The sequence below is a fragment of the Pinus tabuliformis genome, chromosome 4_2 (assembly GCF_031772625.1).
Source record: "Pinus tabuliformis cultivar Carrire ecotype Pingquan chromosome 4_2, CPIR1, whole genome shotgun sequence".
Lineage (NCBI taxonomy): Eukaryota > Viridiplantae > Streptophyta > Pinopsida > Pinales > Pinaceae > Pinus > Pinus tabuliformis.
This window is the reverse complement of record NC_142304.1, coordinates 1,110,693,723-1,110,721,465: the sequence shown is the minus strand read 5'-3', so window position 1 is coordinate 1,110,721,465 and position 27,743 is coordinate 1,110,693,723. Positions and strand designations below refer to the sequence as shown.

Here is a 27,743-nt window from a genome sequence, read left to right as displayed (position 1 = left end):
TTAGATCCGTATTTAAGATGTATCTATGCTGATCTTATTTCTATCTCATCTACCATTGACTCACTTAGTAGTTGATTGAGCCAAAAAGCTCATTCTATACCCTAATATGATGTGTAACCATATCCATTAGTCATCAAAGTTGAAATTTTGCTCATTTCAATCCAAAAAAAATTAAAAAACTATACAAAACATTTAAATAACGTAGAGTCATATTAATTAGTTCTCTCTAAACTCATATTAAATCCATATTTAAAATATATCTATTTTCATTCCTATATTCAACTCAAACAAATAAAAATTTAAATAAAATATATACATAACCACTTCCTATAATACCTCTCTTAATTATTTCTGAAAATTCTTTGCTCCTGATTTTCTGTAAAGCATAATTTATTTCACTCCAATTTATTCATATAAACGAATGCATCATCCAACAATAATTCAACAAATAATACAAAATTATAATATTGCCGCAAATTTTGATATTCCTTTCTTGATACAGACACGTCACACGTCCCACGACTTCATATACAGACACGTCAGAGGCCACGTCATCCAACAATAATTTTACGAATAATAAAAAATTATAAATGAATACTCAACAAATATAACAAATTATAGATAGATAGACCCTAAAACAGAGTATTGTAACAGTAGCTCCCATCCGCTGGAAGCTCTTACAGTGGCCACAAATTCGACTGATACTGAAATGGGTTCCAGCGATTCTGCTGTATCAGCTTCCTCTGTAGAAGACGCCGTAACAGTAGATAAAAATGGCGAAGAGGGCTATAGAAGGACTGCACACAGGATGAATCATGGTGAGCACTAAGTACAGCATGAGATGAAAGCAGAGGAAGCATTTACATTGTGTATGTCAACCTAGAGGAAGTACTTACATTGTGTATGTCCACCTAGAGGAAGTATTTACATTGTGTATGTCAACCTAAAATAGAGAGTGATATGAAGGGTGTGAAATTGTGTGTTTCAGATCCATGGTACCAGCTGGGTATGCTTCTTTCTGTAGGTCTCAACTGTGGATTTATTCTGGGATACTCAAATCTTATCCTGAAACCTCTGGGATGGATAGGAGGAATTGTTGGCATGGCTGTCCTTGCAGTCTTTTCATGCTATGGAAATATTCTGCTTGCAAAACTGCATATAATAGAAGGCAGAAGGTTCATTAGATACAGAGATTTGATGGGCTTTGTTTTAGGTAAGTGGGTGTTATACTCATAACTTCCTTCATTGAGATTCATTATAATTCAGGTGTTTTGCAGTCCATTGCATAAACATTTGTGACATTTATGGAGGAGCTTGAAATTTTGGTGTTGCAGGAAGGAAGATGTATTATGTAACGTATATTATGCAGTTTGTCAACTTCTATCTGGGGAATGTGGGATTACTGCTGCTCTCGGGAAGAGCTCTTAAGGTACTTCTATTACTCTTACACCTATCTTTTATAAATAGTTTCTCTGTACATACATATATATATATACATGTTTCACAATACTGAATACTTGTTTCTATTACACTTTTCTTTTATAAATAGTTTCACTCTGTACATATATACATGTTTCACAATACCACTGAAATTAATTTAATTGTACAATTTCAGAATATTTCAAAAATGTGATCAAAAGGAGATTTCATTTTGATTAAATAGATATCCAAAATATTGGAGAATGTAGTTGAAATTAATTTAATTTAGTTTTATATTTTAAAAATATTTAAAAAATTTAATAAAAATAATGGGGAACTTCAGTCTATTTAAATAAATATCCAAAATATTCCAAAATCTACCATGGAAATATAACCCCACAATACCTTGTATAACCACACCTTATCTGCAAATTGCTACTAGCCTTTCAATATCAATAAATATCGTTTAACTACTAAAAAATACAAACCATTAACAATAAAAATCATACTTAGTCTTTAAAATTTCAAAACATCATTTTGTTGGGAAAGCAACTTCAACAAATTACACAAATTATTTATGTTTTATGAAGAGTGGTTGCATAAGGACATGCAGGACAGATGTATTTCAACTTTTTCAGACTTGCAATGTTCTGTTAAGGGTTGTTGCGGACATGTATGACTGTATGTATTTCAATTCTTTCACACAGGCAAAGTATATATATATATAGATAAATAATTTTAATAAAATAATTTATTTATTTAAAATTTATAATTATTTGAAGTGTCAAAACTTTGTTGGAATGGGAAATTCAATAATTTTGTAAGCTATTCATATTAAGGATAATGCAGCAAAGTGTATTTCTCTTGATTCTATTTTTTCATCTTTTTGTTTCCACCCTGAGAAAGCTTAATTTTAATTGATAAATTATACGTTTTAATATATAAGGTTTCTTTAAGAGAACAAATGCCCAATTGTCTGGTTAGACTCTCGAGAGAAAGTAGTGTATATCTATCTTTTTGGGTTTTATTACACATGTGTAGTTCTTTCATTCTACTCTATTTTGAATCGAGCTTTTTTAATTTTTTCATTCTAAGATATTGTGAATCTAGCTTTTTTGGCTGGATGGAAGACCACATGCAATACGTATAGCAAGCCAATCAGAAAGATTTCTTATCAAGTTATTAGTTTTATTCAATTTCTAGTTTATTAGGGAATTGTTTTTAGTGTGATTTTTTGGACTTTTTGGTGTCGGAATCGGCAGAAAAATTTGAGGTGAAATCTTGATTTGTGTTATTTAAATTCAGCACCCTGAAAAAATCGTAGAGCACTTCGATTGTGCAAGGGTTACCCATCAATCTTGTGATTTCAATAAATTCCTGCTAGGTTTTAGAGAAATTAGATCAGAAAAGCTTCCAAAAAGTTTCACTAAAAACAACTCGGTTCATTAGGCTTACTCAAATGTCCCACAAGTTTTCGAAAGTGAGATGTTATCAACCCATTTGATTCATTTTGAGAATCAACTATTTGCCGCTTTTAAAATATTTCCCTGATGCAAAAGAAAATGGGCATCAAGCTTCTTCAAAAATTTGGCCATTATTGGGTCTCCTTTACAGATGCTCTCAAAGGAAGGCTTAGGCTATCAAACCTCTTTGAAGATGATCATGATACCTTTTTCAAATATATGTCCAATTTAAAGGCTAATGACATTGAGCCTTTAAAAATGAATTTATCAAATATTTTTGAAAATGTGTTCAATGTAAAGGAAAATTACATTAAGAAGTTTCCTTAAAAGTAAAATCAAAATGTGCTCAATACAAATGCCATCCTTAAAAGTTAGATCAAAATGTGCTCAATGCAAATGTCATCATGCTTCTTTTGAAAACTCTACCAAACAACATTGAAAACAACTAAACAAACACTATAAGCCTCATTAAGAGTTAATACTTCAAATTTAAACCCAAAAAAAAAAAAAGCACTGATCCACTTCAAAGAAAACACTTGAAGAAAAACAACAAGACCAGTTTAGCCAGAAAGCATATAGACTTCTTTCGATCCCATGTCGGTGTTGGGCCTTTGGCCTTGCCAACAAGCAAGGGTACTTCGAATGGCATGTGGCTCTCACCACTCAGGTTCGAATACATTACATAATATTGAAATTCATAATATAAATTTGAACTCAATATCTCTACGACAGTTTGTGTTTGAATTTTACGAAAGTCTGCCACTTCAGACAATTTTCTGCTTCTTCTGATTCTGAGAAGCAGCTTTCTTGGCTTTCAAGTAGTGCCATATTAGCCGGTTGCTGGTTTTCAGTTTCCTGCAACTTCAACCCCTTGACCCCAAATGATTGCAACTTCAACCCCTTGGCCCCAAATGATTGCTTATGGGAGGTCATGTTTAAGGTACCGCTTTGCATACTGTGGAAAGCATCATCCTGAGGTCAATCATGTGGAAAAGACTTGTACAGATCCTCCGGCCAAGGAGTTAAAGTTGCAGGAAACTGTAACAGTGGAAAACCAGCCATGGGCTAAAATGGCACTACTTGAAACCAAGAAATGGGCTTCTCAGTATCAAAAGATGCATGAAGGAGTTAAAGTTACAGGAAACTGTAACAGTGGAAAACCAGCTATGAGCTAAAATGGCATTACTTGAAACCAAGAAATTGGCTTCTCAGTATCAAAAGATGAATGAAAATGTACGGATGGATTGGAAACATGTGAAGAAGCTAGAGAGAGGGAATAGGCAACATTAATACGTGAGAAGAAACTATCATCACTGTGGGAATAGAGGACTCACCATTTAGGCTGGAAAGAAGATATGGCTCAGCGTGACAGCTCACCGAATGGAAGGCTTTTGCAATCTGGAAATGCGGTAGAGGCAAATACCACTGATTCAAATGAAATTGCAAATGGCAGGGGCAAACAAATCTCATAACATGTAACTTTTAGGCTTATTCTAGTGCTATTATATTGTTGCAGGTTTAGGTGTGATAGCTGTTAACTGGCTTTCTTTCTAGAAAGCTCTGAAAGAAGAAAGTGAATTGAAGCACCAATGGTAAATGCAAGGATAAGAAAAGCTGTAAGAGCAGGACATGCAAAAGTTACTTCTGTTGGTCCTCCTATGGATTTACCTAGTGATCGTCAGAATGTGAGCAGGCATCCATTTTGTTCATCTCTGGCTTGAGGAAAATATCTTGTCATATTTTGTTGCTGCTCAAGATATTATTATGTTTGCATTTGATATTATTGCCAAGCATACCAAAGTTTTAACGAATGAATAAAATGGTTTCAATGTTCTCTTACTGAATGCTGCTCAAGCTGGGAGACTAGATCTCGGTCTTGTTAGAATTAAATTAATAAAGAATAGGCTGTTATAGTTACGTAATTGTGATTTTCTTTTCTGTCGTCATTCAGTTCCTATTCTCCTCGGATATGATTTGTTGTCTCTAAAAAATTGTGTCTATTTAATATTGGAGATGAATGTGAAACCTGTGCGATGTTTTGCTTGAGGTAGCTCCTGGTGATCCGCCCCTGTGAGCTCCTCGTGTTGATTTGTCATTTCATGTCTTCCCTGTACTACTCTTGACATGGTATCAGAGCTGCAGGGATGCTAATCTTGTATGGTGCAACTAAGGCGAAATCGTTGTACAGTTTGGTGCAACTAAGGCGAAATCGTTGTACAGTTTGGGTGGAAAAACGCTACGATCACACTGTAGTGCTTCACCCAAATTTCAATATAGAAGTTCGTCACGACGTCGTGACTCCGTGCTGCATATCTGTGAAGAGCTTCGTGACTCAGATTTTATCTGCCTTATGTCTCCTCTTCAGTTCTTCCTGATATGAACTGATATGAACTGCCAATGTTACAATGTAGATCTTTATATTGACTTAATATAAAACTATCGTGTTTTTTTTCCAAAAAAAAGGGCGCTTATTGTCGTGGAAACAAAAAAAGACATGCATATATTTTTTTTTGGTCAGCTGCGTATTTGAGATTGTCATGTATGCGTGCCGCTGAGGAGGAGTTAGTGGTACGGTGGCTGTTGGGGTGACACGAGGAGGTGCGGATCGCCAAGCAGAACAACAACTGTTCAGATCGCCTGGTGAGGTTGAGATCGCCCGATGAGATTAAACATTGCAGATTTCATGCACCTGAGAATTGAGCAGCAGTCATCATCGTTGCAGTCGAAGGTGTCAGGCCCGAAGGCAAGGCAAAGAACATAAATTGTGTGTTCCTTTGGAGCTCTGCCCTCTGAGTGGAGGAGGCCGCGAAGAGGGCTGCGTGTGATCCGCGCAGCAGAAACTGGATCTAGGCCCGCGCTATGCCAAATGGAGTGTCGTGGCCATGCAACTTCCTTTGATGTTCGATTCATGCACGCCCTTCTTTCACAATAATATTGGTCGATATTTATTGGGATTTTTTTTTTTTAAGTTGGATATTGGAGAAGGAAACACCTCTCACAGATCCCATTCCTCCCTGCCATGTTTTGATCATGGACAGTGATGTCATAAACAGTCACATTTGACACACAAGTTTTTTGCTCCGTTTTGGTAATCATATTTTGCTCCATTCTGCCGGTTTTAATATATGTCGAGGTGGCCCTTGCATAATTAAAGTTTTTTTTCTAAAATTTTAATTAAAAATATGGAGTTTCTTTAAATTGAAGAACTCTGCATTATTTGAAGGAATTATTATTTGATATAAGGGGGATTTTTTTTGAAAAGGAAATTCGCAGTGATCAGGGCTTTTTTTTTTAAGATCTGGGGCTTGTTTAAGTTATTGAATTTTTTTTATTCATCCAAAATGAATAATCAAATTGCTGGAGCTTATCTCAATGAGAGTAATAAGCTTGATGGTTCCAATTACACCAATTGGAAGTTGAAGCTCCAAACTGCTTGAGGGACATAATGCCTATGGCATTGCCACCAGTGATGAGGTCGAACCAACTACTGCAACTAGTGGATCGAATACAACAATTCAAGACTGGGAGAAAAGGGAGATGAAGGCAAAGGTTCTACTCAAGTTATCAGTCAAAGATTGCATCATCCCTCACATTCGGGAGTGCAAGACAACGAATGACATATGGACGATTCTCAAAGAAATGTATGAGATCAAGAACACCAGTCGAGCTTTGTACCTCAGGAAGAAGATTCTCTCCATCAAGATGGAGGAGAATGAGTCTATTTCTTCATTCATATCCCGGATAAAAGAGGTTAAAGATAAACTAACTGATATTGGTCAGACTGTGGCGAATGATGATCTGGTGATGATTACCATGAACAGCATGATGGATGATTATCAGATGTTTATAACGGGATTGAATGCAAGAGAAAAGCCTCCAGGCTTTGAAGAGCTTACCGGGATCTTGCTACAAGAAGAGGAAAGGAGGTTGTCCCTCAAACCTCAAAATCCAGATCTTGCATTGATGACCAAGTTCAAGCTGAAGGGGAAAGCAGTGGTTGATCACAGGAAGGGAAGTATATCACGAAAAAGGACACCACAAGGTATGACCTCGCATAAACATGACTCTGCTCCTAAATGTTTTTATTGTGGTAAGATAGGCCATATTGCTAAATTTTGCCATAAGAAAAAGGAAGATGGGGAGAGGTACAAGCAGAGAAGACATGCAGGTCATCTGGCTGATGCAGATCAGAATCAGGATGTCAGATTATTTATGGCTAAGACTACACTAGCCACTGAGGAGGATGAATCAGATATTTGGTTCGTAGATTCTGGAGCCTCCTCACATATGACAAGTAAAAAGCAATGGTTCAGAAATTTTATAGAATCCAACACTAGAGTAAAAGTGTACCTTGGAGATGATAGAGGGTACAAGATCAGGGGACATGGAGATGTCCTTGTCACTTTGCCTAATGGAAACATCAGGAATATATCTGATGTGTGGTATATACCTGGTATTAAGAAGAACTCGATTTCTATATTAAAGATTACAAATCAGGATCTCAAGGTAGAATTCTTTAAATCTTATTGTATTATTCAATACTTGTTGGACTAGATGAAGCCTATTGCTACAGGCGTTCGTATAGGAGGACTCTACAAACTGGATGTGAAGAGTACACCACAGCAAGCATTGATGTCATCGGATGAGTCTGCTGAAAATTTGTGACATCATCGACTTGGGCACATCAATTTCAGTGACCTTCTTCTGTTGCAAAACAAAGGTATGGTAGATGGTTTTCCTGTTTTGAAAAAGTTGCATATTGATTGTGAAGCATGTGCATTCGGTTGGAGATGAATTTCATGTTGTTAAAGATAGGAAACAGAGGGATACACTCAAACTTGTACACATTGATTTATGTGGCCCTATGCAGACAAGATCGTTAGGCGGCGCCTACTATTTGCTAATATTTGTTGATGATTGTACAAGATTCACATGGGTGTATTTTCTTAGATAGTAGAGTCATAGCTTTGAGTATTTCAAACAGTTCAGGAACATGATCGAAAAGCAGACAGGAAAGTTCATCAGGTTTCTTCAATCAGATCAAGGCGGAGAATTCAAGAAAGGGGATTTCATCAAATACTGCAAAGAGCATGGGATACAACAACAATTTACAACACCTTACACTCCTCAGCAGAATGGAGTAGCTGAGAGGAAAAACAGAACACTGGTGGAGTGTGCTCGCAGTATGTTGAAAGGTAAGAATCTAACTAATGGTTTTTGGGCAAAAGCTGTCAATACTGCAGTGTATTTGAAGAATAGGAGTTCCACTAAAAGTCTTGATTATAAAACTCCTTTTGAAGTGTTGGTTGGCTTCAAGCCTGCAGTAAATCACCTTAGAATATTTGGTTGTAAAGCTTTTGCACATGTTCCCAAAGAAAACATGAAGAAGTTAGATTCAAATGCCACTAAATGCACTTTCATTGGATACAATAGTGAGTATAAGCTTTATAAGTTTTTTGACCCTTCTACTCACAAGGTGTTTGTTAGTAGAGACGTAGTATTCCATGAACAGGTTGATGATGGAAATCCTGTTCAAGGTAATGAAGAATGGCATGTACCCTTACTTTCAGATGAGGATGTTGAAACAAGGATCAATCAACAACAACAACAAGATAAAGAGGAGGAAATTGAGTTCAGTCCACAAAGAGAAGAACAGAGAAAAATAGTTGACACCCCACCACTTAGGAGATCTAGCAGGCTGAAACAGTTACCATCTCGGTATAGGGATTATGCGCTCATGACTGGTATGTTAAACATTGCAAAGCCTTCTAATTTTCATGAAGCTAGTAAGAGTTCTAAATGGAAGGAAGCAATGAAAGAGGAATATGAATCTATTATTAAGAATAATACTTGGGATCTAGTAAATCTTCCTCATGATAAACAACCCATAGGTTGCAAATGGTTATTTAAGTTGAAATTTAAAGCAGATGGGTCTATTGATAAGTATAAAGAAAGATTGGTTGCAAAGGGGTATTCCCAGAAAGAAGGTATTGACTTTGAGGAAACATTTTCCCCTGTTGCAAAATTAAATACTATTAGAATGATCATTGCTTTAGCCACTAAGCATCATTGGAAAATACATCAAGTAGATGTTAAATATGCTTTCTTAAATGGTGATTTAAAAAAAGAAGTGTACTTAGTGTAGCCTGAGGGGTTTGTTAAGAAGGGAGAAGAGCATTTAGTATGTAGACTAAAGAAAGCTTTATATGGTTTAAAACAGGCTCCTAGATCTTGGTATGACAAAATTCATTCATTTTCCCTCATGCATGGTTATAAACGGAGCAAAAATGATCCTAATTTATATACTATGTTTAATGATGAGGGGCAGATAGTTTTGATTTCTTTATATGTAGATGATTTGATCATGACAGGGGATGCAGACAAACTCATTGAAGAAATCAAGCAGCAATTATCACAGAAATTTGAGATGAAGGACCTTGGAGAAATGCATTACTTTTTTGGGTCTAGAAGTTTGGAGAGATTCAAGCCAAACTTTCTTGTCCCAGGGTAAGTATGCTAAGAGTTTGTTGACTAAATTCAAAATGGATGAGTGTAAGGCTGCATTTTTGCCTTTACAACAGAACAACAAACTTCAGGTGAATGATGGTTCGAAATATGCAGATGCAACATTGTACAGATAGTTGGTTGGTAGTCTTATTTATTTGACTACAACGAGACCAAATCTAGCTTATGCAGTGAGTGTTTTGAGTTAGTTCATGACTCAACCTCATGAGAACCATTGGCTTGCAATGAAAGGAGTACTGAGGTAGTTGCAAGGAACTTCAGACTTTGGTATTTTGTATTCTGACTCATTTGATGTTAGCTTGACAGGTTATACAGACTCTGATTGGGTGGGAAATTTAGATGATAGAAGACCAATTACAAGTTACGCCTTCAGCATTGGATCTAGGGTCATCTCTTGGTGTAGCAAGAAGCAGCATACTGTAGCCTTATCATCAGCAGAAGCAGAATATCAAGCTATGTGTGCAGCAGCATGTGACGCAGTTTGGTTGCGCAGATTTCTCCAAGATGCAAGGGAAGAACAGACAGAAGCTACAGTTATCAATTGCGATAATCAAAGTTCCATCAAACTGGCTTACAATTCTATGTTTCATAAAAACACTAAGCACATAGACACCCAATTTCATTTTGTTAGGGAAAAGGTGCAGTCCAAAGAGATTTATGTTGAATATTGTAATTCTTGTGATAATCTGGCTGATATATTTATTAAGCCTCTAGGAAGATTGAAGTTTGAGTTGTTGAGGTACATATTAGGTGTGTCTAAGAACCCTTTCTCCATTAAGGGGGAGTGTTAGAATTAATGGAGAATAGGCTATTATAGTTACATAGTTGTGATTTTCCTTTCTATAGTCATTCAGTTCCTATTCTCCTTAGATATGATTTGTTGTCCCTAACAAATTGTATCTATTTAATATTGGAGATTAATGTGAAGCCTGTGCAGCGTTTTGCTTGAGGTAGCTCCTGGTGATCCGCACCTGTGAGCTCCTCTTGTGTTGGTTTGTCATTTCATGTCTTCCATGTGCTACTCTTGATAGGTCTTATTCCTTTTTCGGTTGAATGGCATTTAGAATGCACAATTTGTTTACTTGTTAGGAGCATATGGCATTTAGGTTGATAAAATCTCAAAGGATCCATTTTTAGTTTATCAAGAGGCACTGGTTGAATCACTGCAGTTTGGAGTTGTTTGTTTGCCATGGGAATCTGTGTTTTTTGCTATGGTTGGCCACATGAGAAATAGTTGGTTGTCGTGAGGGTTTAGTGGTGTTTATTTGAGAGAGTGCAGATGTTCGAAGGGCTTAAATATGTCCAAGGAAGGGACATTGTACAATTTCGTCTTATGTGTTTTGACCAAGTTATAAACAAAGGAGTGCAAGAGGGAGTGCCTTAAATAGAGAATCCCTGTGAATTGCAGAGAAAGCGTCAAAATTATGTAGCTCTTAGGAAGTGTTTTGTGATGGGAACTAACATTGAGTTGCGTTTTGCAATGGGAACTAACACTGAGTTGCCTAACTTAGTGTTGCTAGGATTCTTCCATATTGGAATTAGGCACTTCAATAACTTATTTTGCATGTATAAATCATTGAGGAAAGAGAATAGCTTATTTTGCATGTATAAATCATTGAGGACAGAGATGAGACACAAGTTATGTACATCATTTCAAAGGAATATAGGGAAGAATAAATCATCAAAGGAAAGCTTTATGGTCTTATAGTATTTGGGGCAAGGTTTAAAATTTACATAATGTAACTAGGCATATTGTTGAAAGCCTTATATAGGCATGCATGCTCCTAGATTTTGGTGTTGAACAATCGCTATGTGCATTAAGCTCATAACTAGGGGTTTGATGTTCATTGTTGATTTTCCCTGAAGGGGAGCTTGTTCACCGATAGAAGCATTTGTTAATACTTGTGTGTTGGGTGACCCATTTACTGAATATAGGTGATGTTGGATTAGGTGTGACAAAGTTGAAGTAGGTAAGATTCAAGGAATGGATGTCATAGAGAGAAAGGTGCATTAGGAGTTGTTTGCACATTTAGGGGAAATTCATCAAGGAGTTGCATAAATTATGTAGTTGAAAGATTGTTTACTAGACCAACATTTACAATGGTCGAGTACCCCTGTCTCCCAATGGATTGTTGTTCCTTTATATAGACTTTCACAATTTTTTGTTGACTTTATTCTCAAGTTACAAGAAACAAGTGCCAAGTTGGATCGGATGAAGATTTGCATTCTGGGATCATATTTAGGACTTGAAGAAGCATTTGTTGTAGTAAACTAGAAAATATTGGATAATATAAGTATTTATTAATGGGATGTAGTAGAACAATTCACTCATAATTGTTTGTGTATTAGTATGTAGTTGCATGATTTGTTTTTGTATTGGTTATTATCAAATAGAGAACGTGTTGGGGCCCCAGAGACACATTATGTCATGCTTTAGTGCAAAGCCTGGGAACATCTAAATCCAATTCGAATTTGTTGTTATTGGTTTTGGTTAATAGTTGTAAATCTTAATGTGAAATCACTTGAGTTTATTTAACTTTGCTGAATATATTTATGTTTTCTTTTGGTTTGAATATTTATGTAATTGTGTTCTTGGTGTAAAGTTTCAACAAGAAAAATAAAGTGTAATAGATAGATTGCAGCAAATTAAATCAAAAATTTTGAATGTTGTTTCCTCTTACTGACTGTGTGAAATTTGATTTTAATTTTGTTGGTTTTTTCTTTATGTATGTTCAAAAATATGTTTTTATGTACTGTAGTTCCTTCATAAAAATTTGTCACGAAAATAAAAGAAACATAAAGAGTCACTTTCAACCATTCAAATAAGGTTTTCAATCTCTGTTTAAAAAAATAAAATCAGCTAGAAAATGGAAAATGGAAAATGACAACAATTTATGAGGGTTTTGTTGGGCATAATTTCCACTTGTTTTCAATTAGAGCATCCATGTGCCTTGGGTTTGACACAACATAAATAAAGGGTTTAATGAGAAGAGAAAATGGGAGAGAATATTTCAATAAACTAAAATGAACAATTAAGAATTCATTTCAGCCTACTAATATCAAATGGACAACTGAACAATTAAGAACTCAACTATAAGAAGCATGGCAATATAAGTTTATACATTTCATTTCTACCCATATAAAAGTTTATCAAAATAATAAAGATACTCTTCATAATCTTGATAAAGTCCTACAAAAATTAAATTGAACAATCATATTGATTCAAATTTCCTTTAATTAACAATAACATTTCAATTTCATACAAACATCAGGTTTACAACATGATCTGACATGGAAAATCTTTGTAATTGTATTAGTATCGTGCAAAACTCAAATTACAAGGTTGTTTTTCAGAATTACATGGAGAAGAAGCACTAAAAGCCGAAGCCATACTTCAAAATTCCTCCCTCCTTACAACAACTTCAAAATTTTGAGCAAATTCTAGGGAAAGAAATAAAATACATACATATATATATATATATATATATATATATATATATATATATATATATATATATATATATATATATATATATATATTTGACAAGGTTTCCCCTACATCAAATTTTTTTTCCCTTGACTACATCAAAATGAGACTATATATAGGCTCTCAAGACCAAAGACTCTAATCCTAAACCACTAATGATATTCAAAAACCATTAGGAATGTTTTCCAAAAATGACATTTGTTGTAACTAACTTCCTCCAAAAGTTTCCATAAATTTATCCCAATTGTAGGGTGGGTCCCATTTGATTTAGTTGTAGTGGATTGTCCCTCTCTCTCTTGCTTGGACACAAGGTGCTTCTCTCTCTCTTGATTGGCTGTTGGTTGAAGAGTGTGCATCACCTAGGCTAGGTTGTTGGTGGGGTCGGCCTTGGTTGTGTTGATTTCAGTGCCAATGGCTAAGGTCATGCATTCTGCTATTGTGGAGACTTGGAACTTGAGCCCACTTCTGTCGGTGACACCTGTGGCATTGGTGCAACTCACTTCTGAATGGCTAATCTATATAAATCCATTGAAACCTTCCACTCCTTGCTGAATGGAATATCATATGTTTGTGCATCGAAAATGGACCCTTCTAGAGTTGTGATCATCTCATAATCCACTTTACCCTTTGCTTTGAAAAAACTCTTTAACATGAACAAAAGCTCAAAATACGCTTCATACAAATTTACAATTTCTTTTCCATGCAGGGGACGGTCTTCCTCCCTAAAACCTTCATGATATTCTTTAATTTCGTTGAGGCTCTTCATGAGGGATTCCTTGGAATATAAATCCCCATTCCCATCAAAGAATAGTGGGAATTTCCTCTTATATAGTATTTCACATTTATCTTTAAAACCTTGTACCTCATTGGACAATGCCTTTGCTTTCTTCTCTACCAATATCACCAATTTTTGTTTTCTCTTCATTTGGTTGGCCCTTGCTACCCACTTGGATCTATCAATATTTTCCTTGATGATCTCCTCCTTGGGCATATGATTAAGGAAATTTATGATTACTCTAGCCTTGGTGGGTGAGTCACCAATAATATTCTTAATAACAGTCATTTCCTTGTGGGCCTTCTGATAGTTTCTATTTTCTCCTGGATCAACTCCATATGACCCTAGTGCTTGTCTATTGTTTTCATTATTCTTTCCCATATGATTCTTTTGGTAGCTTTGAAAGAGGATTTGGTGGTGTACTTCATCCTCAAAAATTCCAATTCAACTTCAATATGTGCACCATGCTCTTGTGTTCAGCACAACTCCATCTTGGTTCCTTCTAGCTCTTCTTCTTTTTCTCTTCAGTTCTTGCTCTGGATTTGAGTAGAACTTGTAACTTCTTGGCATCCTTTGATATTGTCAATGACTCTAATTGCCCAACTAGAACATTAGGGGTTTGGTGAGACTGAAAAGTCTCATCCATCTTCTCCTTCATTCCTTGGACCCGTGCCTCCAGTAGCACAACTTTGTCCTTGTACTCTTTATTCTTTGTAAGCACCTTATGGAGCTTATTCTTCAGCTCTTGATTCTTTTTTTCACTGTCACCAACCCATCTGTTTCCACAGTATGTGCATCATGAATCTTGACTTGCTTCTTCATCGAGGTTATTTCCCTATCCTTATCCTCCGACATAGTCTTAAAGTACTTAAAATCCCAACGAAATGTAGCTAGGTTAGTGACCTTGTCCTCTAGGGTTTTTATCTTCATTTTCCTGGATTGGCATACCATTCTATCTTATTTCAACTAATGGTTAGCCTTGATATATAAATCTTGCAATTTCCTATTTGTGGCATTTGTTTTATGTGTCTGTCTGTGCATCATATGGGTCACCTATATATTCAGATCTATGATATCTATATACGAAATATGGTCCGCGAGCAGGGAAAATTGATGCACTTGATAATCTAACATGGATCTGGATGTCTCTAACTTGGCCTATAACACTACCAACTTGAAAATCCACCTTTCATAATCCAATGCACTTTTAACTTGCATAGGGCGAAGTGGTTGGTTTTATACTATCTTAATGTCCCTTTTCCTTTCTTTAGATATATGCTTAACCAATTCTTGAAAATGCTCCACCACTGAAACGTGTCCACGCTTAGAAAGCTCGCCTGACTCCATTTCTTTGGATCCTGACATGGCAAAAGGTAGGTGTTCCATAATAAAATCCTATTTTGATGGGGTTGTCTGTGTACAACACTAGAGCTTGTGATTCTGTTTCATCATCATCCCTTGCCACTTCTTCTACCCTAGCTTTCTTGGAGCTAGGCTCCTCTTCTTGATCAACATCCATGGGTTTTGAAGTGCCCCGATTCCTCCCTGAGAGATGGGAAGTGCTTGATTCAACTGGATGCCAAATGGCTTTGACTTCTTCCTAAGTAGACTTGTTGGCACAGTCTTCTAGTATGGAATTTGGATCATACTTGTGATTTTCCTGGTCTTTATCTTTTCTCATCTCATAAATGAGATTATGAGGATTGCAATTCTAGATTCTTGCTTGTGGGAAATCAAAGCTCTCCAATATCTTCTCCCCAAGTTCTAAAACGTTCCTTAAACTAAGTACAAATGGTCCCACCTCATTAGGATGGTGGAAAGTAACTGCTACCTACCTGGAAATAAACTGCACATTGTTGTCGTTGAATATTTTCTTGTTGTACTCCAATGTAAATATGCAGGGAGTAAAAAATGCTGACAGTTGGAATGATTTGACTTCAAATCCATATACTTTGATGACTATGTACTCTTTGAAGAGGTACCAATCACCTACTCTGGTATCTAGGCTAAACGGTAACTTCTTTTTGAGGAACTAAGGGGCTTTGGGTAATGGTTGACCATGCAAAAGGGTATAAACAATTGGCATAAAAGAGAATATGTAATTGAATAAAACCTGGTTATCTTCTAGTTTTCTAACCATGGGTAACCACTCATAAATAGGTAACAAAACATTGTGATCATCCACCATCTTAAGCTTTAGGTGTTCTAAGTGAGAATATTGTTGGTGGATGAATAAGTGAATTAGATAGGTGATCCGAATTGGATCATTATATTGTTTATCATCCATCTTGATGCATTTGGAGTGGAAAAAGTGGAGGAATCAACTCACAGCACTGTTTTTACTAGTGGGACCTAGTTTGGTGAAACAGGGCCCGAAACCTTCCAGGATCATTTTGAGGCATCAAACGATGTTTTTTGGGGGTAAAAATTTGCCGCTTGAATGCAACGCCTTCTCATGCTATTCTACACACAAAGACCTTTCCAACAGCACAAGACGCACATCAATCAGAGTCTGTATGCAAAATTTATGCCACTCAGAAGTTGGCCTTCTTGTTTTCACACCTATAGTTCGAGAGGATGTTGCGTCAGCCCCTATTATCATGGAAAAGGGGCTAGCCACATGTTTGTGATGTAAAAGACTCTAGAAGAGTCTATTTTGTAACTCTAGTTTATGAGTTGATGTAGTCAAACTTAACCACTAATAGGCTATCAGGTCGTGTTATAACCAGGCAACTGGGAGGAAGAGGCATTTCATTCTTTCGAGAGCATTTTTTTCCAAAGCTGAGCAAAGATAGCCAGGAGATATAGGAGGTAGAGCACACAGAGAGGATTTGTGCATTGTAGCAGCCCACGGGCCACAAACATTACTTCTTTGTACCTGCAGCCATATTTCTAGATATAGAAAGAGAGTGAAGCGACCTTACCTTCCCGCTGGGTTTTCTCTCGAAAGGGTTTCCCAGAGAGCATATCTTATGTCTTGTGTGTGTGTGCTTATTTTTCGTTCTCTAATTTTTTGCATAATTTCCATTCACATGCATGCACTAATTATAGTGAAATCTATAGATCTAGAAATTAAATAAAACTGTAATAATGTAGAATCTCAAAATTTTAATAAAGTATTATCAGATCTGTTGTGACGAACTGTCTAGTGTAATATCCACAGCAGTTTACAGATCAATAGGCTTGGTAGCGGAAAAACTTCCCCCAAATTCTACCATTTGAGAATGAATTTCATTAGAAAAAAATTGCTAAAAATCAAATTTGGTACAAGCCTTGGTGGTTGGATGACATAAGGAGGCTAAGAGATCTAAAATATTCTTGGTTAAATAGACATAGGTATCAAGACTGAGAACTTGGGTGACCATGGTAAAAGACAACTTGCGCATAAAATCAAAAGTTGTGATGTGGTAAGGGGGATGACAGAAGGGGGCAACCACTCCCTCTTTGACATATCTAGTGACCATTTGTTTTTCTACATATGGGGCAAGAATATTTCGTTTGTCTTCGATTGTCTCTTTGTCCAGCCTTTGTAATTTTGTTATGTCTGAAAAAGTGAGCATGTCTGCAATGGCATATGGTGTTGTTTTGATTATTACCTTGTCCCTTTGAGATGATGCAATGACTCTCTGATCTAGCAAGTATCGGAATTTGCACTAGGATACCATTTCTAGAAAATGATATACCAATGGGACCATTTCTAAGACCAAGTTTGATGTAGATAGGTTATTGTGGTCTCCTATCACACCAAATGTACTTTGAACCACCTAAATAACTTTCACCATATGGTAAGTGGTTATCAATGAGTCCCGAGTATCTGCATCACCATCATAAAAATCAGGTTCTTTGGATATATCCTTAATTAGGATATTAGTAGAGCATTTGGTAGATGAGGTAGCAATTGGAAAGTAGAATTTTATGAAAGGGACTAGTTGACAGGGAAGTGGGAAAATAACAAAAGGGAGATTCTCAGTGTGACTAGATAGCCAATGAGTAGGTGCCATGTTGCTGAAGGAGATAGGTCGATGAGGTGGAGGGAGAATCTTTTAAAATTTGAACTATGAAATTGGCTAGTGCGCACAAATGGTCGAATTTAGGACTTTTTGAGCAAATTGAGCTAGAATTCAGCAAATGTTAAGGTGAATATAGATTGGGAATTCAATTAAAAGGCTTTTTGGACAAAATGAAGCTCTTATTTTCTAACATGAAAGATTTCTTGTGCTAGGTGAGCGTTTCTATACAAAAAAAGGGCTAGGGTTTGGTTTAGAGCTCAAATTTTGCAAATTCGGAATGAGTGAGGTCTTAATAGGTAAAATTCGTGGATATAAGGTGAAGTGTCGGGTTAGATTTGCGAATTTGATCTTGAAAGGCACATAAATGAGTAAATTAACACTATAAGTGCGCATGATGAGCTGGAAGCCAAATAGACATGATACCAACAAAATAATTGGTGGGATTATATGTATTCTAATTCCGACATTTAATTATCGAATTTGAAATTTTAAGACTTAGAGATGCAAGCACAGGAAATGCATGATTAGAGCCTATTCTAGCATATGCTAACAACTAACACTAGAAAGAACTAATCACTAAGGATTATCACTTGTCACTAGACTATGAGATTCTAATGCTTATCAAGTTTTGAACCACAATATTTTATTAACAATAGATGATGTTCATGTGATTTTATATATGTAGCTTATTAAGTCTTGAGACTTTAGTGGTTTTAATCCTATAATGATGAAAACCCATTAAAAATGTTGTAGAAAAGTAAACGTTGACAACTGTAAGAAAAAGCGTGCAGGGCAAGTAAAGAAAACAAGACAATAAACTACAAGAAACATGTTAACAAACTATCAAAAATAAATGCTAAGCAGGCATAGAGATATATTGTAAGTTCTTATTCGTTGTAGGAATTTTTTGTCAAGTAGATGCAAAGCTCCAATTAATTAAGGAATCCTAAACTGCAAATTACATATTTCTTAATACTCTGTTCTAGTACAAAACCTAGCACTGAATTAAGTATAGAAAGACTAGAATTTGAAATTCTGAATAAGTGCTGAATTAAGTACGAAAATTCTGTAATTTGAAATTATGAATATTAAAACGTGTTAAGAAACCAATTTAAATTTGTATGACTCTTTAAGCCTGAGAAAAATCAATTTGAATTTGATCATAATGCATTCTACTTAACATATATGAAAATAGAGCAGTAAATATAATACTAGGTGAAATACAAATCTAATGAAAATTTGAAAAAGAACATCAAATAAAATATGCAATCAAATGGAATTCACTTCTTAAACCTAAAGAAAAGTACTAAACACAAAATTGAAAGCATGAAAGTGAATAGATCTAAGTTTTATCTAACATGAATTCATTGCAAAATAAAACTAAATTGCTAGATGTAAGACTGATCTACAAAACACATGAAGCATATCAACACTTACCCACACTAAGGGGCCCTTCCCAGGAGGTTAGTAATGCTAAGAAAATCTCAAATCAAGCTAAGAAGATGTAACACAATTCAACAACAATCAATTCTTTATTCACTTCAAAAATCTTTGTTATGAATCAATTCTCTAAATCTCTCAAAAAACTAATCATTAATATCTTCTATTACAATAATGAACAACCTCCTTTCCTCTACCATTTGAGAATTTATTTATACATAAAATCCATCGAGGAATGAGAAGATACAATCCCCTAAACTCAGAAAATGAATTTACAACTTTAGAGGAAAATCTCACAACTCTAATTTTTGTGTAATTTTATACCAATTGGTGTTAAAGAACCAACCATATATTCTTGACCATGATGTATTTTTGGAATTTGTTTCTATGGAATCTAACTTGTTATATTTTCAACAAAAGCCTCTCTTGGAATTTCTTTATTATTTTCCATGGCCTCGGAAATCGCCCCCAAAGATGATTGTTTAGATTTTTTGCCAATCTGGGTTTTGCAGAAATTTTGTACAAAATAGCTTCAAAGAACTAGCTATAACTTTCAAACCGTATTGAATTTTGGGAAACGGTTTGCGATGCAAGTAAATTGTTAGGTTGTGCAAAAACCCATTTTCCAAATTCTTGATATTCACCATTATATGCATGGAAATCAAGGTAGAAAATGAAAGTTTCAAAATTGTTACATATCTTTTATTGTGACTTAAATCATGTGCTAGGATCCTACGTGTGAGTTGGGTATATTCCAAGGCTTGTACTAGCATATTAGGTCCATGCGACACCTAATTTACCATGCTAGAGAAAATAAGAACATATTTTTATAATTTTGATTTTTTTCCCTCCATTCGTGCAAGTGCAAAATTAAGTACCAAAGTTCTGAACTGATGCAGAGATAGAAATTTTTGTAGTGGAACATGCTCATAGGCCACATAACCACATTAGTAAATTGTCATTGATAAAACCATATTAAAAACTCATTTAATCATTAAAAGACAAGAAATTATTAATAATTAACCATAAGGTAAAATGAACGCATTTAGAGAAAATTGGCTATATAATAATTATGTAATATGTTGTAAAGATATGAATATGACTTGTAAATGAAAGTGTGGATAGCCAATATGATAACATATCTAGGGCCTAACATCCCCCCATGCCTAAGACTTTGCATGCCCTTATGCAAACAAAATATGGACTAGGAAGGAATGATGGATGCTATAAGGTGACAATGAAGATAATGGCTAAATAAACACGGACTTGAAAATTAGAATATGCATTAATGGATTTGGAAGTGGTGGTTTAAGAAATGTGAAGAAATAGGGAGTGGTTAATAATTAAGATTCCTTATATTTAATGAGCTAAAGAGCTTTTGAACATGTTTTTATCTCAAGCATATCTTTCAAACTTGATTTGTACTGCAGGCTACAATGGAAGTTGTACTGAGCTGAATATGAGGCAGAATAAGACTGAGAATCTAGAATGATTTGGAAAAGTCAGAGTTGATGAGTGCTAATCTGATATGCTGAAGGAAGCTGAAGAGAATGAAATGACGATGTTGAAAAGATCCTAACAACCACTCCCCCATGCTTGAGGGTTTGCATGTCCTCATGCAAACAATGTGAGGTACTGAAGAACTGAGGAGAGTTGCTAAGATGGATCTAGTACAAAGGAACCTAAAAAACAAAAAAAGGAACTAATGAGATGAATACTGAACAAAAGTAAGTCATCTCAGATTTATTAAAATGATGCAAAGCTCAAAAGAAGCATAGAAGAAATTTCAAATCACTCATTACATATGATTTCATCAATCTTTAATAGTGTTTGTTATCGCTCCAAATCTCACCCTTGATATTTGTGATGTTGCATTTATGCCCTAGGGCAACCCCTCCTTCCAGACTTGGTCCAAATACTTAAAAAACAGTGTTTTACTCCCTGTATGCGACATTGACCTGAGCTAAATGCGTGTGTACGTGGGTCAGTGTATACCCAACCCACGTATATGTCTTAAAACACTTAAAAAAATTAAATATCCTTAATTCCGGGTGAAGATCACGGGTTTTGCCTGTTGATTACCTATTAGTGCCCGTGACCCCAACTGTTCCCAACGACTTCCCAACTAAAAAACTACTTTGGGAGAAGTAGAAAAATTATTCAATGGGAAGGCCTTAAGCATGAGAGAAGAGATAGAATTACTCCGCTGAGATTATCTCTGATCAATTCTGAAGATCCCTGTGGTTCCAACACTCCTCCCACTACAAAAAACCCTTGTTTCCTTGAGTTTTGATGTCATTTCACTAGTTGAGATATCCTTGTGTGAGTTATGGAAGGAGCCTTTTGAAGACTTGGGATTGGATGGACTCGGAGGACGGTTCCGCTTGGAGCCAGCAAGAGGAAGATTCAGGTGATATCATTCCTTGCTTTGTTTTAGTTATCTGCAATAAAGAAACATTTGTCTTGTTCCCGAAATCAATCTTCTTTATGCATATGATGTTATTGTTATGGTTCACATATGAATAATTGTTTCAATGTATAATTAACCATCTTTCAATATGTTATGAAGTTGATTTCTATATGATACTTTGTCCACATATTGCTATGCTTCTTTGAATTGGCCATTTTGTAGGTTCAAGGATCGAGAGGAACTCCAATAGGGTTTGGACCCTAGCTAGATCTACCCGAACGAAGGATCCCCAGGTGCACCTCTCTTTGCATAGTTTGCTTATTTAAGTATCATGTTTGCGTGAATGCTTGTCTTTTACTATAGATAACCCCTCGCTCTGCTAGGGTGTTGACCCAAAGCCCTAGGGGACTTAGTCCCTCAACAGAATTAGTGACTCCACTGGGGACAATAGTATCGTTGTTCCTAGTTTGGGTTAATTTAAACCAATTAGGGCTCATCCATTGGTTTTCTTGCTGTAACTAATTTGTCTGTGTCTATAGGAACTTAGACTTTAAGTCCAAGCAGTTTCTTCAGACCTCTTTTTTGTTTTTTCTTGTGAACTGTCATATACACAGTTTTGTTAGGTTACAATAGCATATCTATGCAATTTTCCCCATATGAGCCCATGTATACGTAGGTTTCTTTGGGTTGAATCACGTATACACGCAACTGTGTATTGACACAATCACGTATACCCTAATTTTCCAAGATTTTTTTCAAGTTTTTCTGTTTCAGAAGATTTGTTTGCTGGTTTGAGTATTTCTTGAGCAGTTAGTTTTTGTTGTCAGTCTTTGGTTTTGCAGCGAGTTAACGGTTTCAAATTCTCTCCTGTTGTGGAAAGTTTTGGTCTTGTTTTTTTTTGTTGCAAGTGTCATCATTTGTGTTTGACCGCACGAGATTTATTTCTGAGAATCTTGGCTGTTCTGGTCTTCTAGAGCAGAAAGATTGGTTTCAATCTTTGTGACAAACTTTATCTTTGTGACCTTCTTGCTTTGTGTCAAAACTGTAGCTTGTGGCCATTTGCTTTTCTTGCTTTTTGAAAGTTGTTGAGTGACGATTTTGAAAGTTGTCTTTCTTGGTATTTTGATCATTGTCACTAAGCTCTTTTTGTTGCTTTTTGGTTGTTTAGGGCATCTTGAAACACCTATTTTGTTGAGTTTTCACCCATATTGAGTTGATAACTTGCAAAGTGTTTTTGTTGCCTATTTTTCGGTCTTAAAGTTTTCAATAGTATTTAGAGCGCTTTTGAAAAGTTGTGTTTTTGCTTTTGTGAAAAAGAAAACTCCTTAAAAACTTAGTTTTTGCTTTCTTTTGCCTTGTTTTGATTTGGGTTTTTTTTTGTGAGTGAGAGTGCATTTTGTTTGTCTTAAGAGTTGCTTTTAGTGTTTGGACGAAAATGAGCATTAGGAACTTATATTCTATCTAAACATCTAAGGTGGCTAATTAAAAGTGATAAACAATTTGCTTTCATTTCTTTTCTTTAGAGCAATCTTAAGTTTTTGTATCAGCATATACTCATTGCATTAGGGTAGTTTGTGCATTTTTTGGGGAATCCGATATCCTTTGTTAGTTTTGGTGAGTGTGAAGCTTGTTGAAAGAAAATAAAAAAGAAATTTATTGCTTTATTAGAAGTTCCTTAGGACCTGGTAGAATTTTTTTTCATCGAAGAACGAAACAAGTGCATTTGCATATAGTTTAGTTTTTATTAATTTCTTTTGCGTCGACAAACACCACCAGTTTCATTTATGTTTATCCCTTGACTTGAGAACAACCCATTTAAAAACAAATGCTAAATAAAATATACTATAACTTTTTTATATTGTCGATTTAGACACACCAACAAGTTTTAGGATATTTTAGGGCCTTGGATTAGGCGAGTGGAGAGAAAACTCTCCAAGGCCAATTTAAACTGTCAAACATAGAAGTTTGAATAACGAGTGCAAATCCAATATTGTTAGGGAGACTAGAAAAGATCCGGATCTGAGAGTTAAGCATGAGGGTTTTTGAAGATAAGGAAGAGAGATACCCCCTCTCCTACTTGTCGAATCTTACCTCAAGACTGTTTCGCCTGGCTTCTAACACTAGTTGGAACCTTAGTTGCTTATCCTAGGGATCTACACAAGTGGCTATGGAGGGGAATCTCGTGGCACCTGAGGTCGACGTTGTATCACTCTCAACAGTACTTCTGGAGGGCACCCTTACGAAGCTCGGGGGCTTCCACCGGCACAGGCTGTTGTTTGGAGGTTAGCGTAACTTCTTTTGATACTTTCGCTGGTAGGCCTGGGCCGTCATTATCCTAGACTATCTTCGGAAGGCCCCTACTTCACTTTCTTTTATTTTGGTGTCTGGTCCTCATTACCCGGAGCGGAAATACTTGAAAATTGTTTGACTCGCTAATTTCTTTTAGGGACATTTTTAGTGTGTGTTCTGTGCTCCTAGTTGGCCTAACTTTCATTTTTCTTGAGTCTTTAATTAGATCTTAATAAAAATTCAAAGTGGTTGACCGATCGCTTAGACAGTCTCATAGACTTCGTGGTCTTTCACCACCAAGTTTAGAGCCTTCTCCTAGAAGGCGTAGGGGCAATACTGCCAGTGGTTTTCACCCCGTGGCAGCCGACGCATTAGAGATTGATCCTTCGCTCAGGGGCATTAGTGTTTAGGATAGGCCTGGTACTTCCGCAGAGCTAGAGAGGAACACCCCAGTTCTTTCTCGAGTTCTCTTCTAGTCAGAAGATAACATTGAGGTAGAAGATCTCTCAGAGTTGTTAGCAGCTCTGAATTCTCCTCTACCTTTTGATCATCCAGACGTATTATTATATGTTGGGACTTCGACACATAGACCCTCAAGTCCAAGTTATTTTCACGCACTTATCTTCGATGACCACAGTTGGAAGCATGGCATCTACCATGAGTGCTATAACCATGTAAACTCCAACATCAGTACAAGGGGGAGGAACTATTTCCATCCCTTCTACATCCTTATTTGGGTCTATTGCTAGCACATGCTTAGTTGGGTCTACCTCCATTTCGTCTATGAGTGGAAATTCCCAAGCCAATGCATCTAGTTCTGGATTTTTCCTGTTTGGCACCCATTTTCATGGTATTTTGTCAACTCCGTTTAATGCCTCCACATCCATGTTGAGTGGATCGGCTTCGTTTCAGGGTTTTCCTTTTGGAAGTGGTCATATACCACATTCCAACCCAATGATATGATCTATGCCTTTTTCTTCTATAGGTCAAGGAAATAATTCCTTTCAAGGTTGGACTAATCCTACGGTTAGTGGCATAGGAACTGGGAATCCGTTTTTCGGCCAACAAGGGAATAGGCCATACTCCACAGTTAGTTCGTTTTGAAGTATTCCTCCCTTAGCTACCGCTTGGAATCTTTATCAGGGGTTATTGGCTCCTTATAATTCTTTAGGAGGGAACTTCGCTGGTTATGGAGGTTTTTCGGCTGGAGTTGGTCAAACTTCGAATTTTGCTGGACCACAAGGATCACCTTTTGGTTCAGCGGGTTCTGCTAGTTACTTCAGACAACCTGGTGTCTTTCAAAATCCAGGCCAATCTTTTCAAAACTTTGGGAACTCCGCCCAATCTGGGTGGAATCACCAAGGTCCTCCAAGACTTCCTTTTCTGGAAATGCTAAATTTGCTAGATCTCACAAAATTGACAAATGATCCAATCAGATACAATTCGGCCTGGCCTTCGGTCCCAACCAAACTCCCATCGTATATTCCAAAGTTCGAGGGGAAGGGCGGTGAATACCCAGGCGACCATGTAATCACATTCCATTTGTGGTGCTCATCAAACTCCCTCATCAATGAATTGATTAGGCTGAGACTTTTTCAACGCACCTTAACTGGCAATGCAGCTAAGTGGTATATAGAGTTGCCAGAGGGTAGATTTACATCTTTCGCCAATTTGGCTAACATTTTCCTGAACCATTTCCAGCTGCCCGTCCATTATGTTGTCGGAATCCAAATAAATGCATTTTCACGGTTACATCTGGGTTCACTGTGTCAATTGAAGGGATTCAAGTTGATCCTTTCAAGGTGGAGGCAATAGTTCAGTTGCCTCCCCCGTATTCCATCTGAAAAATTCAAAGTCTTCAGGGGAAGACAAATTTCTTAAGACAGTTTATAGCGAACTATGCTGAGATCTTTTGATGCCTTGAAGCAGGTGTTGATCTCTGCCCCGCTTTTGAGTCCATCAAATTATGGTAGAGATTTTATTTTGTATCTTGCAGCTGCAGAATCAACCATAGGTATGGTTCTAGTTCAGGAAGATGATGCTCTCATGGAGCATGTCATTTACTATTTGAGTCGAGGCTTGGTAGGCCCTGAACTACACTATTCTTCGGTTGAGAAATTAGCCTTGGCAGTTGTCCATTTTGTCTAGTGGCTTCGCCATTACATTCTACTACGCAAAACATTTGTCTTAGCGGCGGTCAATCCTTTCCAATTTTCCCTCAGTAGGTGAGTGATTGGGGGAAAATACGATCAATGGATTGTTATTTTACAAGAATTTGATCTTGAGTTCTTGTCGGTCAAGTCTAAGAAATCATTTGTTTTTGCGGAATTAATTTCCGAGCTGCCTTGTGGAGAGGATACTGTTTATGAGGAAAGTTTTCCCGACGAACATTTGTTCCTCATCTCTTCACAAGATCCTTGGTATGGAGATATCATAATCTATCTCCAGACTTCAAATTTTCCCCCTACTGCCTCCAAGGATGAACGTCGAAAATTACGTCACCTGACTAAGAACTATGTGATCATTAGTGATACATTATATCACCAAGGGGTTGATTCGATTCTTAGGCATTGTTTAACCTTAGAGGAAGTAGAGTCTATGCTTAATGATTGCCATAGTGGAGCTTGTGTTGGTTATCTTTTAGGTCTTGCTACAGCCCAGAAAATCTTGCGTGCTGGCTACTTTTGGCCTTCGCTTTTCAAAGATTGTATTGAAGCGGTCAAATGTTGCCACCCTTATCAAGTCTATACTCGGAAGATGCGCGCGCATCCAGCTTCTCTTTTCCCTGTTGTCACTGTCGGTCCTTTTACAAAGTGGGGTATTGATTTTACTACTTGTAATCCGCCTTTAGCAACGAATCACAAGTACATTGTTGTTGCTGTAGACTACTTTATGAAGTGGGCTAAAGCCATGCCCACATATAAAAACGATAGTGAAACATCGGCATTGTTCCTCTTCAATCAGATTATTTCACGGTTCGGTATCCCGAGAGAGATTGTCACTGATCATGGAATTCATTTCCAGAACCAACTGATGGCTGAATTGGCTCTTAAATTGGGCTTTCGGCAGGAGCATTCTTCTTCATATTATCCTCAGGCCAATGACCAAGTAGAAGCCGTGAATAAGTCCCTCAAGAAGATTCTACAAAGGACAATTGACAAAAATCACTCCAATTGGCATCTCACGATGTATTTTTTGACACACTCCTATATATATATATATATCACTATTACCGGCTTATCTTGTAAATCATGTTATGGAATGGTTTTGAATTTACATGTATGATTATTGCAAATGTCTACTTAACATTCGAGAAGCAATTGCATCTGCTAATGTATTTAAAGATCTTGGAATATGCTGATATTCAATATAATCAAATTCACGTTCCAAGATACGCACTCTCAAAAATAATCTTAATAATACTGGATTTCTAATGGCATACACTCTATTAAGCTGTAATACAACGAGTTCAGAATCTAACCTCACTATCAAACTCTGAATCCCAAATGAAATAGATTCAGATAATAACTCAATCACTGCACTATACTCGACAATGTTGTTCGTTGTTTGACCGATGCTTACCCCATGCATAGATACTAACTCGTCAGAGGGCGAATAGATAACCCAAGTTGCGGAAGAAATGTTCCATGTATTATGACAAGCACCATCAGTGAAACCAATGTATATTTGGAAAGGCATCGACATCTGCAATATCAAGAGTAAAACCAAGATAAGCAGGAATAATGACGAAAAAACACTCTCTAAGCTAAGCACACATTTTAAACTAAAACACACCAGCTAGAAAGAAAAACTATCCTAACTAAAAATCTCCATACCCATTCTTTAAGCATAATACCTCTTCAAGTAAAGACCATTTCTGGGTTTACCTAAAGAGTCCCCGTCAAAGTCTACCAATTCATAGGCC

The 27,743-nt window shown here is 36.5% G+C and overlaps 1 protein-coding gene across 2 annotated transcripts in view; it reads left to right on the top strand.

The window, feature by feature from the left end:
• The first annotated feature begins 638 nt into the window (after positions 1-638).
• The window catches only part of LOC149173560 (putative proline transporter 2), a 335,454-nt gene continuing 308,349 nt past the window's right edge, over positions 639-27,743 (top strand). The window contains exons 1-3 of one of the 2 annotated variants that reach the window (XM_089427960.1): positions 639-818; positions 989-1,213; positions 1,335-1,429. In XM_089427960.1, the coding sequence (XP_089284086.1) occupies positions 710-818; positions 989-1,213; positions 1,335-1,429 (429 nt within the window). In that variant the 5' untranslated portion in view covers positions 639-709. Of the gene's footprint in view, positions 819-988; positions 1,218-1,334; positions 1,430-27,743 lie in introns of both variants that reach the window. The other variant, XM_089427958.1, reaches the window with a different exon arrangement.